The sequence below is a fragment of the Hoplias malabaricus genome, chromosome 14 (assembly GCF_029633855.1).
Source record: "Hoplias malabaricus isolate fHopMal1 chromosome 14, fHopMal1.hap1, whole genome shotgun sequence".
NCBI lineage: Eukaryota > Metazoa > Chordata > Actinopteri > Characiformes > Erythrinidae > Hoplias > Hoplias malabaricus.
Window position 1 is genome coordinate 40,473,991 of NC_089813.1, and position 21,767 is coordinate 40,495,757.

At 41.1% G+C, this 21,767-nt stretch overlaps 1 protein-coding gene and 1 long non-coding RNA gene across 2 annotated transcripts in view; one reads left to right on the forward strand and one right to left on the reverse strand.

Moving 5' to 3' along the window:
• Nucleotides 1-1,931: 1,931 nt before the first annotated feature.
• lonrf1 (LON peptidase N-terminal domain and ring finger 1) overlaps nt 1,932-21,767 on the forward strand; it is a 21,024-nt gene continuing 1,188 nt past the window's right edge. Inside the window, exons 1-11 of the mRNA XM_066643814.1 lie at nt 1,932-2,632; nt 3,548-3,663; nt 3,946-4,068; nt 4,902-5,060; nt 5,301-5,526; nt 5,650-5,755; nt 6,073-6,187; nt 6,550-6,671; nt 7,193-7,351; nt 7,823-7,985; nt 8,304-8,456. Coding sequence (XP_066499911.1) covers nt 2,014-2,632; nt 3,548-3,663; nt 3,946-4,068; nt 4,902-5,060; nt 5,301-5,526; nt 5,650-5,755; nt 6,073-6,187; nt 6,550-6,671; nt 7,193-7,351; nt 7,823-7,985; nt 8,304-8,456 — 2,061 coding nt within the window. The 5' untranslated portion in view covers nt 1,932-2,013. The remainder of the gene's footprint in view (nt 2,633-3,547; nt 3,664-3,945; nt 4,069-4,901; nt 5,061-5,300; nt 5,527-5,649; nt 5,756-6,072; nt 6,188-6,549; nt 6,672-7,192; nt 7,352-7,822; nt 7,986-8,303; nt 8,457-21,767) is intronic.
• Nucleotides 13,591-20,229, reverse strand: LOC136666477 (uncharacterized). The gene is made up of 4 exons (XR_010795370.1): nt 18,677-20,229; nt 18,208-18,309; nt 15,677-15,790; nt 13,591-13,679 (listed from the first exon to the last, which is right to left on the reverse strand). It is a non-coding gene; the product is annotated as an uncharacterized lncRNA (long non-coding RNA).

The following is a 21,767-nucleotide window of genomic DNA, read 5'->3' on the forward strand; positions in this document are numbered from 1 at the left end:
CTCGTTGCCATGGAGACACTAACGCTGCTGCTGTTTTGTTAACATTTTAAGGGTTTATGGATGTTTGTAAGTAAAATAATAAGACACAATAAAAGTCCCTGCTGAGACTCTCTCTCTCTCTCTCTCTATATATATATATATATATGTTATTTTTAACTGAATTAACAGCCAAAACTGTTCAATTAACATTAAAACAGAGTAATATTTAAATGATCTATTTAAATATTTACTAGAAAGGAAAGCACAGTTTTAAAATGGCTTTATTTGAATATTCCAGTTGGTTGCAGTGTCATTTGTTCATTTATTTTCTGGAAGTAATTCATTTTTCCACAAAGATTCTTCTATATCTAGACACATATTTAAACAATGCTCTCTGTCCCCAAACATCTTCTGAAGCTGCTTCACTGTTGCAGACACATTTCTAATTTGGGAATAAATCAGTTCTGCTGTTATTACAGACTCCTGTTGTCTTTATCGGTTGTAGTGAGGTGCCTGACTCAATTCAGTGTTTATTAAGTGTTTATTTGTAGCTGATGCAAGTCTTTAATTTGAGATGGGGTCAAGAAGCAGTGTTTTCAAGAAGCAAGTTTTATAAACCTCTCATAATTTTGGCATTACGTATCTCCTGCTGATTCATGTTTATAAGTATCTCAGAGATGAGCCAGTCGTTCTCTCTGACCCTGAAGTGTGGGGCTTTTTTAGGATGTAGTTGTTGTTCTGCTCCAGTACACCCAGTCTCTTTGTGCTGAGCCTCATTCTTGGAGTTACAAAACAGTGACGAGTCGTTTGCCAAGGAGTCGGCTCTTTGAATGAAATCTGTTGGATGAATTTTGGGAGTCGACTCTTGGTGAAGAGACCTTTGTTATTGAGACAATGTTAATGAGATACGTTTACACATTTATTAAATCTGATACATTATGACGAAAATAACATTAATATTGAACACATTTAAAATGTATAAGAATTTATACATTTATAAAATTGGGAAATGTAGAAAACATGAACCTAAATGTGGGAGGCAGGTGAAAGTGCAGGCAGAGTCACAGCACCAGGGGCTCGGGGTTCTGGGTGGGATCCTTTGTTTGGATCACTGTCTGTGAGCAGTGTGGTGTGTTCTTTCTGTGTCTGCGTGGGTTTCCTCCGGATGACTGTCTGTGAGGAGTGTGGTGTGTTCTCCCTGTGTCTGCGTGGGTTTCCTCCGGGTGACTGTCTGTGAGGAGTGTGGTGTGTTCTCCCTGTGTCTGCGTGGGTTTCCTCCGGGTGACTGTCTGTGAGGAGTGTGGTGTGTTCTCCCTGTGTCTGCGTGGGTTTCCTCCCACAATCCAAAATCAGTAGGTAGGTGGATTGTGTCCACCTGTGACTGGGTGAGTGTGTGAAACTGACCACAGGTGTGAGTGTGTGAGTGACTGGGTGAGTGTGTGAAACTGACCACAGGTGTGAGTGAGTGAGTGACTGGGTGAGTGTGTGAAACTGACCACAGGTGTGAGTGAGTGAGTGAGTGTGTGGTGCTCTGTCCAGGGTGGGTTCCTGCTTTGCACCCAAGTAATTCTCTGGACTCACCGCAGATATGGAGGAAGTACTCTCAGAATATAAATAAACGAATGAATTAATTAATAAATAATCATGTATAAACCTGATGGCTCATAAATTTGATGATCGTGGAACGTTTATTTATTTTCAATATCAGACTAAATTCCTGAGGAGTTCCTGTACTGAAATAAGTTATTTTCTAAGGAAAACTTGGGAATCAGGATTCAGATTGAAGAACCGTTAGATTCGACTCACGAACCGACTCAGTGAACGCTCATCACTCATCGCTTATTACACAAACTCGCGGAGTGCACGTTTTGTAATCGGCGCCTCGTGACCAATGGGAGAGGAGGGCGCTGTCACGTGATTGCTATTTTATTATTTATTTTTTATGTAACTCGTGTTCAGAGTCTCGCTGCGAATATGACGAGGATATAGTTTATTTTTCTGATGTTTTGAGGCATTAAACGGGTGCTCCGGAGCATGTCTGCGGAGGCGCGGGCGGTGTTGTTTTATATCCCCGCTCAGAGCGAGGGGGAGCGGGGCCAGGACACCGGGTCGGAGCCGCTGTCTGGGTACAGTTCTCCAGCTTCACCCCGGGGTTCCGAGGGCTCTCCAGCGACTAAGAACAAGCTGGAAGAAGCGGTAAAAATGTTCTACACGGCGCTGAGGCACGAGTCCACACGGCCGCAGAGTCTGGACTCTCTAGTGGAGTGTATTTTAGAGAACTACAAGAGGAAAACAGGGGGCAGTGAAGGGGGACTCCTCCGGGACTCTGCTCCGGACGGGGCCGGGGAAGTGTCCCTGGACTGCCCGGTGTGCCAGGCGTTTCTGGGAGAGCCCGTGACGGTGGTCTGTGGACACTCTCTCTGTAAGAGCTGTGTGAGCCGAGCCCTGTTGCCCAAGTGCCGGGTCTGCGGCGAGAACATGACCCTGGAGAACCCTGGAGAACCTAAACCCAACGTGGTTCTCAACTCCCTCTTGGAAAAGTGGTTCCCAGAGGAGGTGAAGAGGCTGAAGAGAATCTCAGAAGCAGAAAAGCTGCTGAGGAACCAGAACCTGGACCGAGCTGCCGCCCTGGCCTCAGAACTCCTGGAGACTGGTGAGGACTCTTATTATAGAATAAACATCAAACATCAGCCCAAACTCTGTCTTAAACTTCACTCAGTGTTTACTGAAGACAAACAGTGAAAATATAAATTTACACATTTACAGTTTGCTGGTGTTTTAAGCTATTTACCTCTTTATAATCCTCTTCAACGTACATTTTAATTTAGTCACAGGCCACTCTCTATGTTTAAGGATATTAAACACGTAGATTTGGCTTAAATCGTGCAGAATAGTTTTATTTTTTGTGTCACTTGTCCAAAGTATTGTATTTATGTCTATTTTCAAAAACATATTGAGTCAATGATTAATTGAAATAACATATTGTGTGATAAATGCTCAAACACTAAGACTATATTCAGCGTGTACTGATAAAGACGTAAGGGATGTTTTATATGTTTGTCCATATATTGTATAAGGCATTATTAAATGTATACATGCAATAAAGGAGCTGTGTATAGGTATATAATGTATTCCTCTCGCCCGAGTTCTACTGACCAACATTTCTCAGAGCTAGCCCCGCCCATTTCTGCTCCCGGATTCACATAACCCCGCCCACATGCTCTTACAAAACTCAGGCGCATGCGCGGACTAGCGGAGGTTGTGTAAGGTGAAACAGGGTTTTGTAATGTAGGGAGAGGGGAAAACAAGAGTGAGAGTTAAACAGAGAAAAAGGCATTATAAAGCATTTATAATTATGTTTATCACATATTCCTCTCTCTCTCTCCTTCTCTCTCTTTCTCTCTCTCTCCTTTTTTACCTCTCTTCTTTCTCTCTCTTTTATTTCTTTCTCTCTTTCTCCTTTCTCTCTCTCTCTTTTCTCTCTTTCTCTCTCCTTCTCTTTCTCTCTCACCCCCTCTTCTCTTTCTCTCTCTCTCTCTCTCTCTCTCTCTCTCTCTCTCTCTCTCAGACCCTGCTAATGTGAGACTGAGAGTGTGCAGAGGGGAGGTGTATCAGAGTCTGCAGCTGTATCACCAGGCGCTGGACGACTGGGACACCTGTCTCAGCATCTCTCCGTCCCTAGAGGTGAGACAGATGGACAGATAAAACAGTGAGACCAACTATTTGTGGCCGCCCGCTCGTCGGACACTTCCTCTGAACTGAGGGACATTGATCAGGAGTTTGTTCCTCTTGAGATTATACACACCGTGACCACAGGGGGCGCTGTCTGAATTAGCAGAGGTCACTCAGTCCAGAGCAGTGTCTCCAGACCGATCCACACCTAGAATATAGAATGCACCCAGATATAACCCTAACATCACTCTGTTTATAACCCTGTTTGTCTCTCTCTCTCTCTCTTTTTCTCAGGGTTATTTCTGGAAGGGGAGGGTGCTGAAGGAGATGGGGAGGGTGGATGAATCTCTGCAGCTGTTTCTTCAGTGTTTAGCTCTGGATGAAAATTTTCTTCAGGCCAAAGAGGAAGTGGAAAAGGTACGATTCTCTCTGTATTTGAAGTTGTGTGACCATTTTGTAGCAGGAACCATGAGTGAGAAGCCCATATAAGGAGTTGTGGGGATGAGTGGGATGCCTATTTAAGGTGTAGTGCGTGAGGCTGGATTTTTCTGGCTGTTTCTCAGTGTGTGTTCATGTACTGTCCCTTTAAACTCACACCACTGTGCTGTAGTCACATGACTCTGCTCCGTCCAATCAGCCACATGGAGGAGAACCTAAACACGGAGGCAGACCGAGCGACTGCAGCTCGTACCAAAGAGAAACGCTGCTTCTGTGATTTGGACGTGTTCTGACTTTAGTGAAGACACCGAACATAAAGCACTGCGAAAAACCAGTTTCAGACCAAAGTGAATCCCCGGTCTGTTTCACACTGAACACAATCACACACCGAATACGAACAGAGCACGGCTCAGACGCAGAGACGGAGCTCCCAGCCCCAACCTTTAACACTGGAGTGTGTTTACAGCACAAGTCTTGTCAGGGAACTATGAGACAAACAAATAAATAATTGTCTTTAATCGTAATCGAGGTAAAATGTTCAGTTAATCAAGCTCACATCGTCCAGCTCCACTGAGAAACAGCCTTCGGGAAACAACAGGCTTCTGAACCATATCAGTCTTCATTTTGCCAGTCAGTTCACAGCAATGTTAGCATGTAGCACTTTTATAAATCCATAATAGCTTTGGTTCCCGCTACAGAAAGGTCAGAGGAGTACAGTGTGTGCAGGGTTTAAGGGGTTAATTTTTCCAGCTGCTTTTCTGTTTTTTGCTCTATTTCTAACGTCCCTCTGATCTGTTGCTCTCGTATATTAGATTCTGCATGATTTCCTATCCCCACCATGTGAGAGATTAAAGGCAAGTCTAAGAGAAACTACCCACAATCCCCCTGCTCCACAGCGGTGTAAAGGTTCTCTGGATGCTCAGTTGGACGCTAATCTTCACTCAGCATATTCTCCTTCTGAAATTGATGAGGTAAATACAATCCTTATAACATCACAAATCTCTGTGTGTGTACTGTATGTAGAAGTAAACTGCTGTTTTAAAGTGCTGTAACTGTATGTAGGAGTAAACAGCTGTAGTTGGTGTGTATCAGTATTTCAGTGCTGTAACTATGTAGGTATAAACGGCTGTAGCTGGTGTGTATCAGTATTTTGGTGCTCTAACTGTATGTAGGAGTAAATGGCTTTTTTTTCGTCTCTGTGCCCCTTTTAGAAATTCGGCAGATCGGAGAGTTTGGAGAGGTCCAGTCTGAGTCGAGCTTACTCACTCCGAGGTCACACTCTGGGTGTGGCCAAGGAAGAGGGGCTGAAGAGAGTAAGCTCCGCCCCCCAGCTTGGCGACCAGGACAAGGGAGCACTACTGAAGAGGAAACATTCTGGCTCTGAGGCGGGGTCAGGAGTCGTAAACACACACAGCAGTAAATACAAAAAACAAGGAGGTCAGTACCCACAGTTGCCATGGAGATTGGCTGTAGTGTTACTATGGAGACAGGTGTATTATAGCATTAGCGTTGGTGTTCAGGAAAGTGTCTGAGTATGTTCCGTTTTCTCCGGCTGTATAGCGATGGTCTCCTCAGCTGTGGTGGTCCGAGAGGAAACAGAATCCAACCGCACCGTACTGAGACACCCACTGGACCCCAATGACTTCGAGTGCCCACTGTGTATGAGGTATTGAACACACACACACACACACACATACACCAGTATGTCATTAATATCTAGTAATTACAGTCCATAGCTATGTATCACTAATGAGTTGCTGGATTTATACAACAGTTAGATTTGACCACACAAATGTGCCTCCGGTCCACCTTAAATGGTGCAGCTATTGCATTCTGGTGCCTCTATTTCCAACTTAAATCTGCAGCCGTTGCCGTCTGAATGTACTTTTAGTACCATTCTGAGAAGTAGACCACTTTTATCTGTACTGGGTTCTAAATGAAACATTAATATGCTAATGATTCTCTGTGTTCTCTTGGTTCTAGACTGTTCTACGAGCCCGTGACCACTCCATGCGGACACACGTTCTGCAAGAACTGTCTGGAACGCTGTCTGGACCATGGCCCTCAGTGTCCACTCTGTAAGGAGAGCCTCAAAATGGTGAGTCTGGATCCAGAATTTATTCACTCATTCATTCAATAATTCTGTATTTTTAATTGTCTATTATTTTTATTATTATTACATCATGACATGTAAATGACTTTCTCTTTGTTCTTTCTCTCCCTATGTCTCTATCTTGTTATTCCTTTCTCCTGTTCCTACTTGCTCTATATTCACCCATCTCCCGTCTCTCTCTCTCCCTACCTCCTCTTTCTGTTCTCTCTTCCTCTCTTTCTGCTGTATCACTTCCTTTCTGCACTTGCTTACTTTCTTTTGACTCCCTCCCCTCCGTCTTTCTCTTTCTTGCTGTCTCATTCTTTCACATTCTCTCTCCCTCTCTCTCCTTCTCTCTCTCTTTGCAGTATCTTGCCTCTAGGAAGTATTCAATCACTCAGGTTCTAGACGAAATAATTAAGAGATATTTGTTTGAAGAATATGCTGCGAGACAAAAAATACACACTGAGGAAACTAAAGAGCTGTCAGAGTAAGTCCCTTTCTCTCTCTCTCTCTCTCTCTCTCTCACACACACTCATACAGTCACTCACACACACACACACACACACACACACATATATATCCTGCAACAACTTGAGCTCAAATAAAGGAACATTACTGGGCCCTAATGTTAATAATGGTGTAATAGAAAGATGTAGTATTTTAGCTCCTGGGTTCCCCCTACAGTTGCACTTTTATTTAACTTCCTTGAAATCAAGGGGCGGGGAAGGGGTGATTTCCTACCCTCCTCCAAATGTTACATAGTGCAGTTTCTGCCATGCTGAGCCCAGAGTAGCAGTGACAGAAGCTCTGTCCTCCCTGTTACTGCTCAGTGGAACATCACAATGATTTTGAAGCTGTAATTTTAAAGTAAAAATATTGCCTAGTGTTACTTTAAACTGTTATCTGACGGTTTGTTTAAAGTTAAGGTTTGCTCTGGTGATGAAAATTATTCAGATTCAATGTGCTCTCTCTCTCTCTCTCTCTCTCTCTCTCTGTGTGTTCCTCCAGCCTCCAGAGGAATGTTCCGGTGTTTGTGTGTACGATGGCGTATCCCACAGTGCCTTGTCCTCTGCATGTGTTTGAACCTCGTTATCGGCTAATGATCCGCCGCTGTATAGAGACGGGAACTCGCCAGTTCGGCATGTGCATCAACGACTCTCATAAAGGGTCAGTGTGTGTATGTGTGTGTGTGTGTGTGTGTGTGTGTGTGTGTGTGTGTGTTTGCACTGACAAATACCACAAGAAAGCAGATATAGTCACATTTGAGATTCTGAATCTGTCCACAAGTGTGACTGTGTATGTGAATGTGTGTGTGAGTGTGTGACTGTGTATGTGAGTGTGTGTGTGAGTGAGTGTGTTACTGTGTGAGTGTATGAGTGAGTGTGTGAGTGACTGAGTGTGTGAGTGACTGAGTGACTGAGTGTGTGAGTGTGTGTATGTGTGAGTGTATGTGTGAGTGTGTGAGTGTATGATTGAGTGTGACTGTGTGAATGCTTGAGTGACTGTGTGAGTGTATGAGGGAGTGTGTGATTGTATGTGTGAATGTATGACTGTATGAGTGACTGTGTGAGTGACTGTGTGAGTGTGTGTTGCTCTGTGCTGTCCTCAGTGTAACATGATGTTCTGTTTATGTTACAGTTTTGCAGACTACGGCTGCATGCTCCACATCCGCAGCGTCCACTTCCTGCCGGACGGACGCTCGGTGGTGGACACTGTTGGAGGGAAGAGGTTCAGAGTTCTGAGCCGGAACATGAGGGACGGGTACTGCACGGCTAACATCGAGTACCTGCAGGACCAGAGGGTGAGATACCACCTTTAACACTGTCACTTTAAAGCTGTGTTCCATCATCGTCACACAGTAAACAATAATACGGTGATTCATTATCATTATTCAACACGAGAGAGAAGGAGTCAGACTGCTGTGTCATGCTCCACGGTGTCTGCTCCATAGGGGGGGTCGGGTGTGACACACTCTAACTCTATGAGGGAGGGGCCCCATTTAAAAGAGAGTTTAGACAAACAGAACATTTCCAGATACAATTCAGCTTCACAGGAGTTTAATACAGAGAATGTTAATGTCTCTCTCTCTCTCTCTCGCTGTGTGTGTGTGTGTGTGTAGGTGGTAGATGAAGATGAATTGAAGCGTCTGCAGAACCTCTATGATCAGGTTTATAATCAGGCGAAAGTTTGGTTCCACGCTCTGGAGAACCGCTTTAGGAACCAGATCCTTCAGCACTTTGGCCCCATGCCTGAGAGAGAGGCTGATATACAGGTACACATACACACACACACACATACACACACACACACACACACATACATACACACACACACACATACATACACTCACTCTCACACATACATACACACACATACACACACACACACACAAATACACATACACACACATACATACACTCACTCACACACATACATACACACACATACATACACACACACACACACACACACACACACACACACATACTTGTTTCTGTGCGTTGTGGGGGTCACCTGGAGGAATACTCACATTGTGGGGTCCACCCTTTCCCAAGGTGCTACAGACTTGAAAAAAATCATGCTTTGTCAAAATGCACTTGTGAATCTTAATATCACTTCAAATTACAAATATCTCACCAAATTTGATTCTGACCAGACGTCCTCGTGACTTGTGGGGACATTTCAGGTTTGGAGTATATTTGGGGACCAAATATTACACAAATCACCTGTTCTCATTCTTTGTGGGGACCAATTTCATTTTGAGACAGAACAATGTGTAATCTATAATTAATGCAGAAAAACAACTAATCCAGGTCGATGCATTTGTTTAAAGATTAATTTATTAACCTTTAACGTTATTTGAACTAATTTGTTCTTTTATTAAACTCTGAAAAAGATAGGCACAGATGTGTACATACTGTAGAAGCAATGAAGTTAGCCAAAAACTGAGAGAATAAAACACAATATAAATAAATAATACCTTGAATAACTGATGAGCTTAGCTAGGCTAAAGAAAATTAAAAATCAATATGAACACACACAATATAAACTCAGAATAATTTACATGAGACAGTCCATCTATGATATTAACCAAGAACTCCATTACGAACACTGTACTTACACTCGCTGTCCATTATATTAGTTACTCTTACCATGTAGGAGCACTGCGATGTCTGATCCACTCATACCAGAGCAACACATTAATTGTGCTTGTGCAATGCATGGGACCTACACTACTGGACTGTTTGGTCCCTAGGGGTACTCTAGGGGTACTGCCCATTGAAGAACAGGGTGAAATCTGGTAAACAAAGCATGCAGCACAAGAAATGGACACTATTCTGTAAATGCTGAACTACAAAATGCTCCTACATTGTAAATGGAGCGGATGAAATGAACAGTGAGTATAGACACAAGGTGTTCGTAAAAAAAGTGCCTGGTCCAAGAGAGCTTTGATCAAGTCTAAAAACAGAAACTTTAAAACAATATAAATCACATCACAACATTGCAGAGACAGGTTTAAGAGCCCACTGTTCAGATGTATACAGTGAACAAACAGCTTTCCAGGAACTTTCCATCAACATGAGCTTCTCCACTCCATGGAATTCACTGGACCTAGGTGACAAAAAAAAAACATATATATATATATATCTCAAAGGAAATTTTCCTATGCCTAAATTCTAATAAAAATTTCTCTTTTACCAACATCTTTGGTGGGGGGGGATGTTTACCAACATCCCCCCGTACAGGTCAGTTGAGGCTATTCTCATCTCTGGTACCACGCTGGTGGAACGAGCTTCCAAGCACTATCAGAGCAACAGAAACCCTCTCTTCATTCAAGAAATCATTGAAAACCCAGCTCTTCCGAGAGTATCTTTTGCACTGAATGTCTTTCTTTAATGCACTTATTACTTCCTGGCATATTGCACTTAATGTAAGGTATTTTGTATAATTTGTGCTGTAGTTCGAATGTTAGATCCTCTTTTGTAAGTCGCTTTGGATAAAAGCGTCTGCCAAAATGCATAAATGTAAATGTAAATCTTTTTTGGCACAAATTGCATGATTTAATAAGGCTGTTTTTCTTACAACATGCAAAAGAGAAAACAGACCTACATTGGCACTCAAAATGGTATGAAGCCCCAAATTAGGATTATTAGTTTTTTTTTTTTGCAAAAAGTGATTAAAATAACAATTATATAGATAAAATTGTTTTCTCCCAATCCAACAAAAAATGCCCAAAATAACTACTGCCTCAGAATTATTAAACACCTTTTAAAACCCTTTGTGACAGGTGTAATTAATACTTAGTAGAGTACCTTTTTACCATTTCTTTATACTTGAGTGAATCCATCTCATTCATAAAACAAGTACGTTCATAAATATCATTCAATTACATGTTTCTTGATGGATTCCTGATATATGATATATATGATCACACTGCACGATTGTAGCCCCGATTTTCTTGTCAAAGACTGTTTTAGGGGATCACGGGAACAACCCTTAGGTCATAGGCAATCTCGATGACGGCCAATTGATGGACCAATAGGAAAGCTTTAGCTGGACCAATCAGATCGCAAGGTTTGTTTAACCAATCGGATTTGTTGCTGTCAACCATAGCGCTTTTCCACCAAAAGAACTCCGGTTCTTGAACCAGTTCTGTTCCTGATTCTAGGAACATTGGTTCTTTCCAGTGAACCACCGCATTTCTACACATTTTGAGGGGAACCAGGAATACGTCATGAACGGAGACACTATGGCTGAGTTCAGAGGCATCCTGCTGACCTTGTGAACAGCGGAGAAATGTAACCAAGAGTCCAGAGCTTCAAATACAGCGTTATCGCCCAGTGGAGCTTGACAGGGTCATTCACAACGTTTCATATAAATAAATAATAGGAAAAAACAGGAACATGCCCCATTTTTATGCGTTTCTGGTGAAGTTAGGCGCAATTGCATGTGCGTTGATCAAAGCCGCGGCTCTTGTTTACGCTTCTCTGCTGTCCGTAGAAACGCGGCGGTTCACGGACCTGAGTTCATTTTGTGGAAAAGCGCTATGGTTGACAGCAACAAATCAATGTTCCAATTGGTTAAACAAACCTCACAATCTGCTTGGTCCAGCTAAAGATTTCCTATTGGTCCATCAATTGGCCGTCAAAACAGGGTCTTAAATCCGCATCTGCAAAAAGAGATTCGCACACGCAACAGAGAAGGAGAATGTGTGGATTTTTCCATCTCATTCAAAAATTCCCCCAGTCACATTTGGAACTTTAAAAAGGTTTGCTCTTGCACATTTTAAACCGTTTGAGAAGTTACTGATTCACACATTCACAACATTTCATTTACAAATGCAAATCTTTTTTGCACATTTGTGAATTTAATTTATTATTGTAGTTGTTGTTTTAAATTTGTGCATTCCAATACATTTGTGGATTTTAGTTTTACGTGTATGTAGTTGCTCAAGCACAGTTAAAATTTCGTGTATGTAGTTGCTCAAAAGCAGTTAAGAAAGTCCATTACATTTGTGAGTATTGTTTTAAAATGCACCAGAGCAAACCTTTATGTTCCAAATGTGACAAAAAATGCACACATTCACCTTCTCTGCTGCTTGTGTAAATCTCTTTTCACAGTTGTGAATTTTTGACCCTGATTGGCCAACTGATGTACCAATAGGAAAGCTTTAGCTGTACCAATCATATAGTGAGGTTTATTTAACCGATCAGAACATTGATTTGTTGCTGTCAATCACAGCGCTATTTCACTAAAAGAACTCTGGCTCCTAAACCGGTTCCATTCCTGATTCTTGGAACCTTGGTTCTTTCCAATGAACTGCTGCGTTTCTACACGTTTAAAGGGGAAACAGGTATACATCATTAGCGGGGGAGTCGCTGTGCCTGAATACAGCGCCAGCACCAAAGACTGTTAGACTCATTGTTAGAGTCATTGTTTATTCTTTGTTTACCATGAAGTCAGACCCGAGTGAGATATAATACTGTGTAAATGTTGCCGAGTTCAGAGCCGTCCTGCTGAGCTTGTGAACAGCAGAGAAACGTAACCGAGAGCTGCGGCTCTGACCAACACAAATGGAATCGCACACAAACAGCACCAGAAACAAAAAAACAGGGCGTGTTCCTGTTTTATTTCTTTTTATTTATTTATTTGAAACGTTGTAAATTACCCTGTCAAGCTCCGCAATGCAATAACGCTGCATTTGAAACTCAGCTGGGAACAAACTTTTCTAGGTCGCGAACCAGTTTGTGTAGATGGAAACATACCAAACGGTTCCAAATTCACCTTGCGAACTGGAACCGTTCTGGTTCCTTTTTGGTGGAAATGCACTATCAGAGATACAATAGAGTAGGGGTCCCCAATTACTTTTACTCAAGGGCCACATCCAACAAACATCGTAAAGGCAGGGTGTCATTCTCATATTTTTTCATACAGTACTTTACAAGATTTATTATTTCGGTTAATATATTAAGTCTATGTAAATCGGTAGGCCTTACTAACTACAGTTATTTTATTTTACAAACACTTCAATGAGAGAAGTGATAGTGGCAGGTGGAAACGAGATACCTGAATTTTTGTATTTAAATTGTATCAGCAGCAAATTGCAAGAATGCAAACCCCAGCCTTGTATGTGTAACGAGACCAATGGCCTGATGTGGCAGCAAGTCCAGTTTATATTATTACATTTATTCAAACTAGGAACTATGACTAAACGTTAACTACATCAGTGGCATAGCCACAAATTGATCTTTGGGTGGGCCTGTGTAAAAGTGTGTGGGCACAATTATTCTTTCTATAATAATAAGCAGTGTGATTTATGAAATTGTAGGCTGCCAACTTTCTGAAACCAAATTTAGGGACACATTTATAGCTTTACTATTTTAAATACTTCACTAATTACAATTTATATAAATAAATCATGGACAGTTAATACAAGTGAGGACCAATGAGAAGCATGTTCTGTGGAGTACCTGCCCCTCCCTCTGGCTAAGGGAGACCAGCAGAGCTTCTGTCTGTTTCAAACTATAAGTTTTTACAGTCTAACCTCAAAACAATATAATAAATGGTGTCCTGTGTTGGTTCAATACCAAACACGGCTTTCAGTGTCCAAATATCGAACAAAGTTTGGGAACTGTGCAGAACGTGGGTGGCAGGCACATGCAAGACCAGTAAAGATAGGTGTTATGGGATTTGTAGCCAAGTTTGCTGCATCCATGCATGTGAACTTCGATATCAGGTGCCGAAAACTATGGGCAGCTGTGGAGGAGTTATCAGAACCAGCTGAAAATCTAGTCAGCAGTTGTGGAAAAGAAAAAAAATACTTGGGGAAAATGCATATTACTTAGAGAAATACACTGTAACGTAAACTGTAGTTCAGAAAATGTTGACTGTATACTGACCTGTGAGTGTACTGCTATAGTAGGAGTGTCTCCCTAGAAGTGGTCCCTACGATGCTAGACCTGACAGTGTGTGTCACCAATACAAACTGAAAGAGCTGTGTCAGAAAAGAAAATAATAACAAATTCAAACTAGACCCTCAGTGACACCAGTCATGAGGTAACATACACTGTAGTTCAGAAAAGCTGTCTGTATATTGACCTGTGAGTGTACTGCTGTAGTAGGAGTGTCTTCCTAGAAGTGGTCCCTACGACGCTAGACCTGACAGTGTGTGTCACCAATAAAACCTTAAAGAGCTGTATCAGAAAAGAAAATAATAACAAATTCAAACTAGACCCTCAGTGACACCAGTCATGAGGTAACATACACTGTAGTTCAGAAAAGCTGTCTGTATATTGACCTGTGAGTGTACTGCTGTAGAAGGAGTGTCTTCCTAGAAGTGGTCCCTACGACGCTAGACCTGACAGTGTGTGTCACCAATACAACCTTAAAGTGCTGTGTCAGAAAAGAAAATAATAACAAATTCAAACTAGACCCTCAGTGACAACAGTCATAAGGTAATGTACACTGTAGTTCAGATAAACTGTCTGTATATTGACCTGTGAGTGTACTGCTTTAGTAGGAGTGTCTCCCTAGAAGGGGACCCCTCTATGCTAGACCTGACAGTGTGTGTAACTAATATAATCTTAAAGAGCTTTATCAGAAAAGAAAAAAAATAACAAATTCAAACTAGAACCTCAGTGACATCAGTCATGAGGTAATGTACACTGTAGTTCAGATAAACTGTCTGTATATTGACCTGTGAGTGTACTGCTTTAGTATGTGTGTCTCCCTAGAAGGGGACCCCTCTATGCTAGACCTGACAGTGTGTGTAACTAATATAATCTTAAAGAGCTTTATCAGAAAAGAAAAAAAATAACAAATTCAAACTAGACCCTCAGTGACATCAGTCATGGGGTAATGTACACTGTAGTTCAGATAAACTGTCTGTATATTGACCTGTGAGTGTACTGCTTTAGTAGGAGTGTCTCCCTAGAAGGGGACCCCACTATGCTAGACCTGACAGTGTGTGTCATTAATATAAGCTTAAAGAGCTGTGTCAGAAAAGAAAATAATAACAAATTCAAACTAGACCCTCAGTGACATCAGTCATGGGGTAATGTACACTGTAATTCAGATAAAGCTGTCTGTATATTGACATGTGAGTGTACTGCTTTAGTAGGAGTGTCTCCCTAGAAGGGGACCCCACTATGCTAGACCTGACAGTGTGTGTCATTAATATAAGCTTAAAGAGGTGTGTCAGAAAATAAAATAAAAACAAATTCAAACTAGACCCTCAGTAATATATGTCATGGGGTAATGTACACTGTAGTTCAGATAAACTGTCTGTATATTGACCTGTGAGTGTACTGCTTTAGTAGGTGTTTCCTCCCAAAACGGGGACCCCACTATGCAAGACCTGACAGTGTGTGTCACTAATATAAGCTTAAAGCGCTGTGTCAGAAAAGAAAATAATAACAAATTCAAACTAGACCCTCAGTGACATCAATCATGAGGTAATGTACACTGTAGTTCAGAAACGCTGTCTGTATATTGACCTGTGAGTGTACTGCTATAGTAGGAGTGTCTCCCTAGAATGGGACCCCTCTATGCTAGACCTGACAGTGTGTGTCACTAATATAAGCTTAAAGCGCTGTGTCAGAAAAGAAAATAATAACAAATTCAAACTAGACCCTCAGTGACATCAGTCATGAGGTAATGTACAGTGTAGTTCAGAAACGCTGTCTGTATATTGACCTGTGAGTGTACTGCTTTAGTAGGTGTTTCCTCCCAAAACGGGGACCCCACTATGCAAGACCTGACAGTGTGTGTGTGCACATTTGACCAAAACCGTTTCAATAGTTCCGTCCTGAGAGGGTCCCCACAACGTAAGGCCTGAGAGTGTGTGTAACCAGTACCATCCCTAAGGCCTCACCCAAAAGCAATGAACTATCACAATTTTGTACCAGAGAAATTAACTTCAACTGACCACAGTGACCTGCCTCACTAAAACCTATTTCAGTGACTATGTGGACATGAAACCTTTTTAAATACCTCCAAGTCAGAGGATGGCGCTCCAGCGCTGAGCACAGGACTGGAAGCTGAGTGGGTTTGTTCTACCATGTCCATCGTGTCAGCGGTGTCCTCTCATGCCTTCTACAGAGATTTCTAACAACAGTAAAACATTTTGGTGAACACCACACACAAATACATTAGTATTTAAAGTGCAATACATTTTACAACATGTTTAATCTCTCATCAGTTAAACAATTGCTGAGTCAAATTGACTTGACATGGATACACCATGGTATTAAAAAACGTAAGACACATTTGTCCTGACACAAGTAACAATTTCAGATTATACCACCAATACAACCGCCAATACAACCTGAAAGAGCTGAATCAGAAAAGTAAATAACCAATTTAAACTAGACCCTCAGTGACATCAGTCATAAGGTAACGTACACTGTAGTTCAGAAACGCTGCCTGTATATTGACCTGTGAGTGTACTGCTATAGTAGGAGTGTCTCCCTAGAAGGGGACCCCTCTATGCTAGACCTGACAGTGTGTGTCACTAATATAACCTGAAAGAGCTGTGTCAGAAAAGAAAATAATAACAAATTCAAACTAGACCCTCAGTGACATCAGTCATGAGGTAACGTACACTGTAGTTCGGAAAAGCTGTCTGTATATTGAGAAATGAGTGTACTGCTATAGTAGGAGTTTCTCCCTAGAAAGGGACCCCTCTATGCCAGACCTGACAGTGTGTGTCATTAATATAATCTTAAAGAGCTGTGTCAGAAAAGAAAATAATAACAAATTCAAACTAGACCCTCAGTGACATCAGTCATGAGGTAATGTACACTGTAGTTCAGATAAACTGTCTGTATATTGACCTGTGAGTGTACTGCTTTAGTAGGTGTGTCTCCCTAAACGGGGACCCCACTAGGCTAGACCTGACAGTGTGTGTCACTAATATAAGCTTAAAGTGCTGTGTCAGAAAAGAAAATAATAACAAATTCAAACTAAACCCTCAGTGACATCAGTCATGAGGTAACGTACACTGTAGTTCGGAAAAGCTGTCTGTATATTGAGATATGAGTGTACTGCTATAGTAGGAGTTTCTCCCTAGAAAGGGACCCCTCTATGCCAGACCTGACAGTGTGTGTCATTAATATAATCTTAAAGAGCTGTGTCAGAAAAGAAAATAATAACAAATTCAAACTAGACCCTCAGTGACATCAGTCATGAGGTAATGTACACTGTAGTTCAGATAAACTGTCTGTATATTGACCTGTGAGTGTACTGCTTTAGTAGGTGTGTCTCCCTAAACGGGGACCCCACTAGGCTAGACCTGACAGTGTGTGTCACTAATATAAGCTTAAAGTGCTGTGTCAGAAAAGAAAATAATAACAAATTCAAACTAAACCCTCAGTGACATCAGTCATGAGGTAATGTACAGTGTAGTTCAGAAACGCTGTCTGTATATTGACCTGTGAGTGTACTGCTATAGTAGGAGTGTCTCCCTAGAAGGGGACCGCTCTATGCTAGACCTGACAGTGTGTGTCACTAATATAAGCTTAAAGAGCTGTGTCAGAAAAGAAAATAATAACAAATTCAAACTAGACCCTCAGTGACATCAGTCATGGGGTAATGTACACTGTAGTTCAGATAAACTGTCTGTATATTGACCTGTGCGTGTACTGCTTTAGTAGGTGTTTCTCCCTAAACGGGGACCCCACTATGCAAGACCTGACAGTGTGTGTAACTAATTTAAGCTTAAAGCGCTGTGTCAGAAAAGAAAATAATAACAAATTCAAACTAAACTCAAAGTGACATCAGTCATGAGCTAATGTACAGTGTAGTTCAGAAACGCTGTCTGTATATTGACCTGTGAGTGTACTGCTATAGTAGGAGTGTCTCCCTAGAAGGGGACCCCTCTATGCTAGACCTGACAGTGTGTGTCACTAATATAAGCTTAAAGAGGTGTGTCAGAAAAGAAAATAATAACAAATTCAAACTAGACCCTCAGTGACATCAGTCATGGGGTAATGTACACTGTAGTTCAGATAAACTGTCTGTATATTGACCTGTGAGTGTACTGCCTTAGTAGGTGTGTCTCCCTAAACGGGGACCCCACTATGCTAGACCTGACAGTGTGTGTCACTAATATAAGCTTAAAGAGCTGTGTCAGAAAAGAAAATAATAACAAATTCAAACTAGACCCTCAGTGACATCAGTCATGGGGTAATGTACACTGTAGTTCAGATAAACTGTCTGTATATTGACCTGTGCGTGTACTGCTTTAGTAGGTGTTTCTCCCTAAACGGGGACCCCACTATGCAAGACCTGACAGTGTGTGTGTGCACATTTGACCAAAACCTTTTCAATAGTTCCGTCCTGAGAGGGTCCCCACAACGTAAGGCCTGAGAGTGTGTGTAACCAGTACCGTCCCTAAGGCCTCACCCAAAAGCAATGAACTATCACAATTTTGTACCAGAGAAATTAACTTCAACTGACCACAGTGACCTGCCTCACTAAAACCTATTTCAGTGACTATATGTATATGAAAACTTTTTAAATACCTCCAAGTCAGAGGACGGAGCTCCAGCGCTGAGCACAGGACCAGAAGCTCAGGGGGTTTGTTCTACCATGTCCATCATGTCAGCGGTGTCCTCTCATGCCTTCTACAGAGATTTCAAACAACAGTAAAACAGCCTACAGTTAATGAAATATCACAATTTAATATTAAACATTTGGTAACCACAAATGAGACTGTGTAATTTAATGAATACACAATCTTTTATTTTAATCTACATATTCTGCATAACCTAGCTTCAGTTCAAAAATTGAAAAGTTTTAAAAACACATTAGCATTTAGCAGAAAATAAAAATAAAAAGCTGAATTTTACCAGTACTCCTTATATTACAAATAACTACTCTACAACTGCTTAAAGGCTGCTAATTTAAAACATTAAGTGAACTATACAGGCAAAAAAAAAAAAAAACATAATGCACAATTTAATCTTGAAGAAAAGATTATACTAGATTTACCTTTATATGAGTTTAGAGATACCTTCCAATACATTGGTGTTGATAGTGGCACTGATGACATTCTGTGCTGCTTCAACAAGTGCTTTCACTCTCCTCTGTCTCAATTGTACTGTCCTCCTGGAACTCACAATATGCGTAAATGTAGGCAGACAAATCATAACCTAGCCACTGAAATACATTGCATTGTAATGCTGGTCCCAAGCGTGTATACATAGGGAGGGTTGTGTCAGAAAGATTATCTTTTGTATAAACTATGTCAAATTAACAATGCAGATCACTAACAAGAGTTCCATATCGGATCAGAGAAGGCCTGGGTTAACAACGTCCACCATTGGGATTGTTTCCTGCCAGTGTACCAGTGGAAATTGGGATACTGTTGGTCACAGGAGGAGAAGGAGAGGGGGAACAAGAGTTGAGAGACAAAATAAAGAAGAGGGTGAGGAAGGTGGAGGTGAGAGTGAAAACACTGAACGTTAGCACTATGACTGGTAAAAGGAGAGAGGTAGATGATATGGTGGTAGAATTTGCCCCAAAAAATGCAAATGGCAGTAGTAAATACTTATTTTCAGAAGAAGGAAGAGCATAGGGTGACATTTAAGAGTGGAGGAAGGTCTACACATGTGGACTATATTTTATGCAGGCGAAGCAACCTGAAGTAATTTAGTGACTGTAAGGTGGTGGCAGGGGTGAAGTATAGCAAGGCAGCATCAGACGGTGGTGGTAGGTAGGATGTATTTGGAGGTGAAGAAAAGGAAGTGGGTGAGGGCTAAATCACAGATCAGATGGTGGACGTTAAAGTAAGAACAGTACGGTGTGTGATTCAGGGAGGAGGTGAGGCAGATGCTAGGTGGGGTGGACGAGGTGATGGACAGAGACTGCAAAAGCAGTGAGGGAATCGGCTACAGGTACTGTGTTTGTTGTATGGACAGAGGAAGGAAGGGAGGAGACTTTGTGCTGGAATGAGGAGATCGTGCAGGAAATCTTAAGAAGGAAGTGGTCGACAAAACAGAATTGGAATCTCAAGAGAGATGTCTAAAGAAATACAAAAAAATGCAGCATCAAGCAAATGGAGAAGTGACAAAGGCTAGGGAAAATGCACATGAAAAGTTGTATGAGAATATGGATAGTGAGGTTAGAATAAAAGACATGTATCGACTGGCGAGATGAGAGAGGAACAGGATGTGAGGATGTACAGCATGTTAGGATGATAATGAATGTAGAAGGTACTGTGCAGACTAATGAAGAGATGATATTTGAAGGTGGAAAGAGTACTTTGAGGAACTGATGAATGTTTCTGAGGAGAATAGGGAGCATGTTAAGGTTAGTCTGGAGCTATGGAGGAACACAGTAATTCATTCACTCACTTACTGTAAGTATACATCTAAATGTGAATAAACAGTTCTCGTATTCTGAGCTTAGATGCAGATCAGTCGAGGGCTCAGTGCATTACTCTCCTTTTTCTCCTCCCAGATCTTTCCCTTTTCCTCTTTCCACCTGCCCAGGAACGGCTTCTGCTGTCTCCCTCTCCAAAATCTCTCTCTCCCTAAAAGTAAACAAATACAAACAAACCATTTTTTTTAACATCTCAAAGCAATTTTACTTGATTTAAACTAATTACAAAAACCCACATATTGGCACTTTAATTTAACTTTCACGTCTGTCTTTCTCTCTCAAGTGAATGCACTGAAAATACAGTTTTAATAAAACTCTGATTATATGATTCTAATAAAATATCACGTTTACTCTCAATATTAAACATTTACAAATGAAGCGTCGCCTTAAACACTTGCCTCTAACTGGCCTCTATAATGTAAACAGCTGAAGTAACTGTCTCTCTGTCTCCAACATGCATTCATGGCAACAGAGTCCTTTAAAAACTTCATTTTACAAAAACAGCCGAATATTCTCTCTATATCCAGTATAACGTTAGTTAAAGCACGAAAGCTGTTGTTAACGTCACATTTCACGGGCCTCTTTCTCTCTGCACTACTCTCGCACGGAAATATAGCCCTTTAAAACATTTAAAACAGATTAATAACTCCCATTCTCTCTATATACACACAAATAAGACTAAAATAAGCGTCACATTACCGAGTAAAGCCATATATTTAAGCAATTTTACGTGATTTAAAGTAATTACAAAAACCCACATATTGGCACTTTAATTTAACTTCCCCCTCTGTCTTTCTCTCTCAAGTGAATGCACTGAAAATACAGTTTTAATAAAACTCTCTAACTTTCTCTCTGTCTCCAACACGCATTCATGGAAACAGAGTCCTCTAAAAACTTAATTTTACAAAAACCAGCCGAATATTCTCTCTATATCCAGTATAGCGTTAGTTAAAGCACGAAAGCTTTTAACGTCACATTTCACGGGCCTCTTTCTCTCTGCACTACTCTCGCACGGAAATATAGCCCTTTAAAACATTTAAAACAGCTTAATAACTCCCATTCTCTCTATATACACACATAAATACGACTAAAATAACCGTCACATTACCGAGTAAAGCCATATATTTAAGCCGTTGTTTATTACCTTTCAGCTCGTCCTGTGCACGGCCCGCAGACTCTTCGTGGAACAGAGGGATTATGGGAAGTGTAGTTCCTTTGTAGTTCCGAGTTGCTTTTCCTTCATTCAATGTAGAACGGTGAAAACTACAAATCGCCATTTTATATTCGCTTCCATTACACAGAGCCATTATCTTCAACCAAATGTTCGGCTGAGCTATTTCAATACATAAAAAGTGGACTATATTTACACGTATATGAATTTTACTCTTGAACGTGTCACCATTAAAGACTTTATAACGCTGATGTTTGAACTAAAAGTTTTAATTTAAACAATTTAATTCACCTCCTCACTAACTTACAATATACTACACCAGGATTAATATTTTGTAACTAAATGTATGTCCATGTACATTTCTTGTTAAGATTATTTTCTATGTTTAAAAGACTAACTAGTTGTGTATGTGTGTTTTATTTGTGTTTACCTTGGAGAAGGAGCCATTAATGCAGTGTTTAAAGGACCCTAGTTCATTTAATATGAGTCACTGTCAGTGTTGCGTAGACGCAGTACTGAAGTGTGTAC